General features: G+C 36.4%; 1 protein-coding gene across 3 annotated transcripts; it reads left to right on the forward strand.

The window, feature by feature from the left end:
- The first annotated feature begins 254 nt into the window (after positions 1 to 254).
- On the forward strand, positions 255 to 7,349 carry LOC113717944 (pentatricopeptide repeat-containing protein At5g62370). 3 transcript variants are annotated; one of them, XM_072072691.1, is made up of 6 exons: positions 255 to 651; positions 872 to 3,973; positions 4,086 to 4,148; positions 4,948 to 5,042; positions 5,137 to 5,263; positions 6,530 to 7,349. In XM_072072691.1, the coding sequence occupies exons 1-2, from the start codon at positions 637 to 639 to the stop codon at positions 3,782 to 3,784; spliced, it is 2,928 nt and encodes a 975-aa protein (XP_071928792.1). In that variant the 5' UTR covers positions 255 to 636; the 3' UTR covers positions 3,785 to 3,973; positions 4,086 to 4,148; positions 4,948 to 5,042; positions 5,137 to 5,263; positions 6,530 to 7,349. The 3 variants fall into 3 exon arrangements, with proteins under 3 accessions (XP_071928792.1, XP_027098593.1, XP_027098592.1); XM_027242792.2 differs by adding an exon at positions 6,299 to 6,376 and having other exon boundaries at positions 256 to 3,973; XM_027242791.2 differs by having other exon boundaries at positions 256 to 3,973.
- Positions 7,350 to 8,257: the final 908 nt, after the last annotated feature.

The following is an 8,257-nucleotide window of genomic DNA, read 5'->3' on the forward strand; positions in this document are numbered from 1 at the left end:
TTTCGTAAAAATATTAGTGTAACAGTTTTTCAATTTTAGTTACAAATATTTATGTATTTTACATAAATGTTATGCTTCAGAGTAAAATGCCCATAAATAAAAAGCATTTTGTTGATGTAATGCCCATAAGTAGATAGTACTGCTTATGCTTCATTTTCGGTGTTTTATTCGTAGACCCATTATATTTATGTTAATTCCGTCACACCCCCATACATTTCGAACTTCTGCAGTACGCTATTCACATTTCCAAACCGCGGTTTTAGGTCACCACTTGCCTTTTTACAAATATTCATTCATTGTCCGTACCTGTCAGGTTGATACGTGCCAACTTCTTTCCCATATATTTTACTCTTCACACCTATCTTTGAATTATGTGAATACATTACAGAATTTACCACAATAATTACTAGTAATTATAATGACTTAGAAAATGTTCCCAAAACAGAAAAACAATTGAAGAGAACAGAAAAGATTTCAAAACAATAGCCAAATCCAAACTCGGCCGTTTCTTCCCCGCCATAACTGTACGACCCTAAAACCCTTGCTAAATCCTCCTATCCCCTTCCAACCTAGGAAAAAGCCCAACCACTTTGGTCCCCGAATTCGCGCAATTCAGCGTATTCTTCACCTGGGTTTATGTCAATTTTGTCGGTATTCTCTTTTTACTTGTGGCAATTGCTCAATCTTATTGTTACTTGGATTTCTCGTTTTGGAAAAAGAAATCATTTCTGTCTCCGATTTTTGTCCCAATTTAATTACTGCAAAAGATAGTAGATGGTTGATTTTAAGCATGATCAAGTATAGGCTGTGTTCGACCAATCTGTGTTTTCTGTTGAGACAAAGCAGAAACTTGGCATCTTGCCCTCTGCAGGTGGAGGAGGTTCCAGTTCCCTCAGTTTATTCAGCACCTCCTGCTGACCACAAAACTCTCTGCTTCTCTTTAGTAGAGCAGCTCCTGGGCCACGGTTTGTTTTCCTGTGCTCAGGGAGTTATTCAAAGAATAATTTCTCAATGTTCATCGATACCTGAAGCCTTGTCTGCCATTAATTTTGCTGTAGAGCGAGGTATGGAGCTTGATTCAGATAGTTACAGTTTTCTTATTCAGAAACTTGTTTGTTGTGGTGAAGCCCAGTTGGCGGAGTCATTGTATGTAGATTTTCTTTTGAGTAGAGACATCAAGCGGAATTTGTCTTTGTTGAATTCTATGATTATTTGTTATTGTGAGTTGGGAAAGTTAGACGAAGCAAAGTTGTGTATTGATAAGGTTTTTGGAATGAAATCTTTACCAATTCATGGAGCTTGCAGTGCATTGATTAAACAATTTTGTGCTCAGGATAGATATTTAGAGGGGTTTGGTTATTTTGTAAAGATCAGTGACGCTGATATTTTGCTTAATTCCATGTGTTATAATAGGTTGGTTGATAATTTGTGCTACCGAGGATACTTGGATGAGGCGCTGTATGTGTTTGATGTAATGTGTGATAACGGAGTGCCTCCAACTGTACATTTGTGCAAGTCATTAATTTTTGAATTCTGTAAGAGGGGACGGGTAGAGGAGGCAGAGTTGTTGAGTGCAGAAATGGAATCGTATGGGTTTTACATGGATAAAGTGCTGTACACTTCTCTCATTTATCAGTACTGCAGAAAAAAGAAAATAAAATTGGCCATGAGATTGTTTCTTAGAATGATTAAAATGGGATGTGAACCAGATAACCATACTTACAACACATTGATTGACGGGTATCTGAATTTGGGTTTGTTTGACAAAGGTTGGGTGTTGCATAACCTGATGTCAGAGTCGGGGTTACAGCCTGATAGTGTAACTTACCAAATCATGATTAGCAAGTACTGTAAGGACCACAAGGTTGACTGCGCACTGACACTCTTGAATAACATGATTCGGTGCAATATAAAGCCTGCTGTACATACTTACACAGTCTTAATTGCTGCCCTGTTTGAGGAGAATAGATTGCGACAAGTGAACCAATTGTTCAATATGATGCTAGATAATGGACTAGTTCCAGACCACGTGCTCTTTTTTACCCTTGTAAAGAACCACCCAAAAGGATCTGAGCTTCTGCTAGCGTTAGATGTTGTTCAGGCTATTGCTAGGAATGGTTGTCATAGGGATATTTCAACCTTTTCTACCTCTACTAGCCTCAAACATACGAGGGATATCATGGATGAAATCGAAAAGGTTCTTGAGGAAATTTCTGAAATCAACTTGTCTTTTGGTGAAACGGCTTTTAGTATATACATGATTGCATTGTGCTATGGAGGAAAACTTGATTATGCTCTTCCCTGTATTGATAGAATGGTAAGTCACGGTTTCCTGCCTCTTCTTTCTGCCTATAACTCCTTGATTAAGTGTCTTTATCAGGAAGGGTTAGTTGAAGATGCCAAATACCTTGTGGATATTATGCAAGATCATGGACTTGTTCCGGACATAGGCACATTCCTAATAATGGTTCATGAGCACTGTAAACGGGGTGACTTTCTATCAGCCTTTGATCTTCTGGATGAAATGGAAGAAAGGGGACTGAAACAAGATGTTTCTGTGTATGATACTATCATAAGTCATTTGGGTAGAGAATTTAGAGTATTAGAGGCAGAAAAGTTGTTTCATAGGATGCTCGAGGCTGGTATAGAACCTGATGAAACTATCTACGCCACAATGATCAATGCTTATTCAAAGAGTGGACTAGCTACTAAAGCACACAAGCTATTTGAGAAGATGTTACAACTTGGTGTACAACCAAGTTCCCATTCTTATACTGCCCTTATAAATGGGTTGATTAAGAAAAACATGACTGAGAAAGGTTGCGTCTACATTGATAGAATGTTGGAAGAGGGTATTATGCCTAATGCAGTTTTTTACACCTCTCTAATTAATCAATTCTTGAGGAAGAGGGAGTTTGAATTTGCATTGAGGCTGGTTGATTTGATGGAAAGAAGCTGTATTGACCCTGACTTGATCACACATATTACATTGGCTAGTGGCATTTGTAGAAACATCAGGCGCAATGAAAGGAAACAGCCACCTAAAAGGTGGAAAAAGATAAAAGGGAAAGAAAAGTCTAAGAAGGAAAAGGAAATGTTATTCCGATTACTCCATAAGCAAATCATGTTGCCAAGCGATACAACCTTGAAAGTAGCAATACGTTCACAGGAAGATATGAAAATTTTTGCATTGAGATTGAACCAGAAAATTAAAAATGCTGCATTTATGCCAAACTTGTTTCTGTACAATGCCAGGATTTCTGGGTTTTGTTGGACACAAAGGATGGAAGAGGCGTACACTTATCTTGATCTTATGCAAAGTGAAGGATTACGTCCTAATGAGGTCACTTTCACCATTTTGATAGATGGACATCTCCGAATTGGTGAAACTGATCTTGCTGTTGGGTTATTTAACAGGATGCATGCAAGTGGTTGTTTTCCTGATAGGGTTGTGTATGATACTTTGATTAAAGGCTTTTGTAAGGTTGGGAGGCTCCAAGATGCATTATCTGTCTCACATATGATGCAGAAAAGGGGCTTCTCTCCTTCTCGGGCATCTTATGAAAATCTACTCAATGTCTTCTGTGCTCTTTATTCGAGCGATCATGCACTGAAGATAGTTGATGATATGCTTGCCCATGGGTACATTCCCTGTCGTTACAACCTTGGTTGGTTGATGTGGTTATTACGTGCAGACAGCAAAGTTCATGAGGCTCATATTGTACATGATCTACTGCTTATAAAAGAAAGGGCAGTGTCTGACAATCTTTCGATCGGTGTATGATAAAATGGAGAAATTAAAGGCAGAATCTGATTGTTACAAGAAAGATCTTGTATATCTTGAGCACATTGGGACTTGTCATTGTTGTGATGAGAAATTGACAACTTAAATGATCCCACATCGTGAATTTTCTGAACTTGGACTTTTTCTTGATCGGGACAAGCACATTCAACACTTGAGAATTTTCTTTTGGTAAATAACCCAGTTCCTTTGCTCTTTGCTTGTGTTTCTATGCTGCTCGTGTTACTTAATAATTATTATGTCAAAAATTAGGTTTCCAATAATTTTTATTATCATGTTTCAGGAGAATGCTGATGCTTGTTGACCCTGGGTTCGATAACATTGCCATGTAACTTAATAACACCAGGTAATTCCTACCTTTTCATTGATCAGACTTACCAAAAAGGGAAAGACATGATGTTGCAGATCCTTAGCATGTGAAATTCTACAGTACAGTCACATCATGGGAAAAAAATGGGCCGATATTTACCCAAAAAAATTAAAAATAGATTCAAAATAAGCTACGCATTTGAGCTTGATAAAAAGATTTTCTAATTGAAGATAACCAGGTGAGTACATTGAGGAGAAAAAATGAAACAAAAAATTGGTTTGCCTTGGATGATTTTACCTTCCTTGGTGGCTTTACGTTGTACTCAATTACTCTTTCAAAAGCTTTTGTCTCAATTTGTATTTTATATTCCAGTAACTATTTGTTGCTATTAGTTACTATTTGTACTATTTGTTATGTTTTGCTTTTTATCTAAAATCATTCAGGGTGATAGGAAGTAGAGAGAACTTTTGTCAAGTATCAATAATGGGATAATATTACAAATTTTATCGAGAGCTATAGACACCAGAGAAAACTTGTATATGAGGATTTACTTGATTTTTGACAAATCAAGTGTCTGCTTAAACTCTGACTGCCATTTGTAGCATAATTTTATTCTTATCTACTTAGCAATGATTTATGAGTACCTATTCTCAAGGAAGCTTCCTCAAAGGTTTGTAAAGCATAGATCACTTCAATTTTGCGTTAGAAAAGCTCACAAAACTTACAAGTTAAGTGAAAGAAAATTCCTATTCAAATCTTGAATTCTCCTTTTGGACATCATCAACCAGAATCATCTCTTTGCTACTCATCAATAATTAATTTTCTCTGGCACCAGGTGATTTAAGAAGCTGGAGGGGGATTTGAACTCAGGATCTCTAATTCCTCAGGCCTCAACATTAGCCACTAGGCCCTTCAATAATTTGTTTCCAGGTATTCGTCATTATTTTATAATTTGGCCTTGTCAGTTATGGAGTTTATGTATGAATCCAGTTTTCAATATTGTAAACTTTGCATCATCTTACAGAAACTGGATAGGTTTGGGACAGTTAATGCCTATCTGGAGTTTCTGTCCTAAAGAAAGGAGGCAATTTTTGTTAGCAAGAGATTTTGTTCCTGTACAGCCTTCCAGCAGGAAAGTCAAGCCAGTTCAGGTTCACTTCTGAAACTTCTATTATTGTGGTGAAAATTCTGATCATCCAGTGCATATATTTTCTGTTGTTTTCTGAATGGAAACCTCGAGTAAGTAGCTTCTTTCTAGTTGGAGTTAGATTGAAACTGAAAAAAAAATGCAATTTGATGCATACAATTACGTTCATCTCCGGAGTTAACAGATATATGTGTATTCTGTAATCTAGAAAAAAGGACGACCCATCTGCAGCCTACTTGACCATTTTAGAATGCTACTATCATCTATTATGTCTTTCAAGCAACTCTTTGACAATCTTCTTAAGAACCTCAAGTAAATTTAGTTTAGTTTCCAATTTGACATGAGAAAAGTGCTGTTCAAAAGTAATCCATTTTTCATATACCCGCCTAAAGAGGTCATTCCGTTTACCGTCATATATAAAACAAATCTGACTTTGTGGATTCCTCATATTTAAAATCTAACTAGTTGTTGTATCAGCTATGCTAGCATGCTTAAGGCCAGTATCAGTTCTTTGTCTGTCATTGCCATTAGGTCCTACATAAGATGAAGAGAAACAATAACCAATTAAATTAGTAAATTTGTGTGCAAAAATGTTGAGTTCTTTTTGGTTAAGAGAGATAAGAACTTGCATCACATCTTTTAAAATAGGCAAGATAATGATGGAGAGAGCATTAGGGATCCACTTCTAAAACAAATTGATAGAAATCATCATTCATAACAAAAAGAGACTCCAACTCAATCAAATGCAGTGCAGTGCTAGTTATTGAATCCTCGCCATTCCAAAACAAATGCAACTTCAACTTACTTAAAAATTAGAAAGAAAAAAGTACACTTCAACTTCTACTAGTCTTTCCTCAACCAGGTGGTAGTATGGAGATAAACTAGAAATCTACTTGATTTATTCATATTGATTTTATATAAGAGAGAACCTGTTATGAAGTAGTATCACTTACATTGAAGACCGTTCGCTTGTCTTATGAAATTCCTTGTATATATTTAGGCATATATCTTACTGTAATCATGCTTACTTTGCTGCAAGGTGTCACTTATTGTGCGCATAGAGAAAGCTTGTGTTAGCTGAATTGCAAGAATGCTTTTAATCTCAGCATCGTCCACAGTTAAGCATGAAGTCAAATTTTACTTTTAATACATTGCAGCTGCATCATATTCTATGTTCTGTAACTTTCTTGATTTAGCACCAAAATGTGAAATTCTTTCTATACAACATGTCAACAATATAAATCTGAAACCTAACTTTGCCATTCATCAGATTTTGAGGCTTCAGGGTTTCAGGGACCAATGTATTGCTGAAAGAGATCATTTATAAAGGTACCAGAGTGGTAGTTGCTGAAGCAATACTCAAGATTCTTCACAGTGATCAACCCAAAGGATTTTTCTGTCTGCACCTATAAACAGAGCACATAATCTGCTCACGAGAGGGCTCAAAAAGAGAGCTCAGACTGTTGTATGTTTCGGGTGAATGATGTATTCTTTGAGCTGGATGGCATTCGTGTCAGTATCGTAGCCTCTTGTCTTTATGCGTGAGAAGACTTGGAAAATTTAAGTTGATTTTATCCATTTTCTTGAGCAGCTCTCAGCTGCATGGTGGAGGAATAAAGGCCGGAGAGTTCAGTGATATTTTTCCGGTTGATGCCAAATCAGTCATATTTTTAGGTTGATGCCAAATCTGAAACAGGACCAGAGACAGTGGTCCCTGTAACGAACTTTGCAATTGATAAAACCATTGTTGTTGTGACTGGTGCACCAAGAAATCGTTCTGGTTGGTTTCATTCCAAAATCACAAGAAGAATGGACTAATGAAATCTTACTTTGAGGCTCCGCGAGGGTGGCCGTACAGGAAACTTGATCCAAGGGTCATAACAAATCTAGAAGGCAGCTCAAATGAAAAATTCAGCTCTCTACCAGCATTTCGGATATAAACTGACTTCATGAGTTGCAGACCAACTGGAGTGTTATGTATCACGCGAGTAATGTGTGAACTTGTATTTTCACCAAACTTACTTTCATACACTAAACCGTTTATGCTGTATAAATTTCCACGGTATGCATTGGTTTCTATTGGCCTGACAGACTGTTCTTTTGTTGGTTGGTTAGTGTTTTCTCTACGCAGTAAGAAGCACTGGTTTATCAGTCCCAAAGTTAATCAATTTGAGCTCCTCGTTTTATAAAATTGCTTTTTTATTCGTCTTTATTTGTTTATTTATGTATTATTCCTCAAAGGTTTTAAATTGTCTTCTTTAAATATTTTTCCTTTTTTTAAAATAAAAATCAAGTTATTTTCTTATTGAAGTATTTATATTATTTTCTCAAAAGATCTAAGAATGCCGGGATCATTTGCATTATGAGTTTTTGAACCATGAGGCTAACATGCAATTGTTTGAAAATCTTCAAACGTTATCAAACTCCCCATCTTTTTCAATTTTGGAGAAAAGGGTTGGAGGAACAATTATGTATTCTTAAAATTGTCTACTTGGATTCTCCTTTGTGTACATACAATCATCTCAACCTCTGAATAAGAGACCACGCGAAGAACGATGCATAAACAAAACAAGGTAAGCACTTAAACACTAACACAACAACAAAGGAAGGAAAGACAAACAACAAAGAAAAAAGGTCTAAACTAAAAATGAAATTTTTAATTTTGGAATTGATTAAGCCTTTTCTTCAGCAATAGTACAAAAAACCTGTTAAGAAGTTTATTATCAACCATATTTCTCATTGCAAGTTGTTAGTATGTGTGCCCTAAGGTCTAGGGTTTTATCGATTTACTTTAACTATTTATGTATAATGAATAGGGCTGTAATCGATTCGAGCGGCTCACGAGTAGCTCAGTCAATTGCTTGCTCAAACTTGGCATTGACCGAGTTCAACTCAAGTTTGAGGTGCTCGATAGACGTCACGAGTCAAGTTCGAGTATAAATATCCCAAACTCAATGGCTCAACGAGCCTAATCGAGTTTTTATATTTTAATTATATA

The sequence above is a fragment of the Coffea arabica genome, chromosome 11e, assembly GCF_036785885.1.
Source record: "Coffea arabica cultivar ET-39 chromosome 11e, Coffea Arabica ET-39 HiFi, whole genome shotgun sequence".
NCBI classification, from domain to species: Eukaryota; Viridiplantae; Streptophyta; class Magnoliopsida; order Gentianales; family Rubiaceae; genus Coffea; species Coffea arabica.

Excerpts from the sequence above, each read along its gene's own strand:
- LOC113717944 (XM_027242792.2), top strand. The coding sequence starts at position 791 with ATGATCAAGTATAGGCTGTGTTCGACCAATCTGTGTTTTCTGTTGAGA.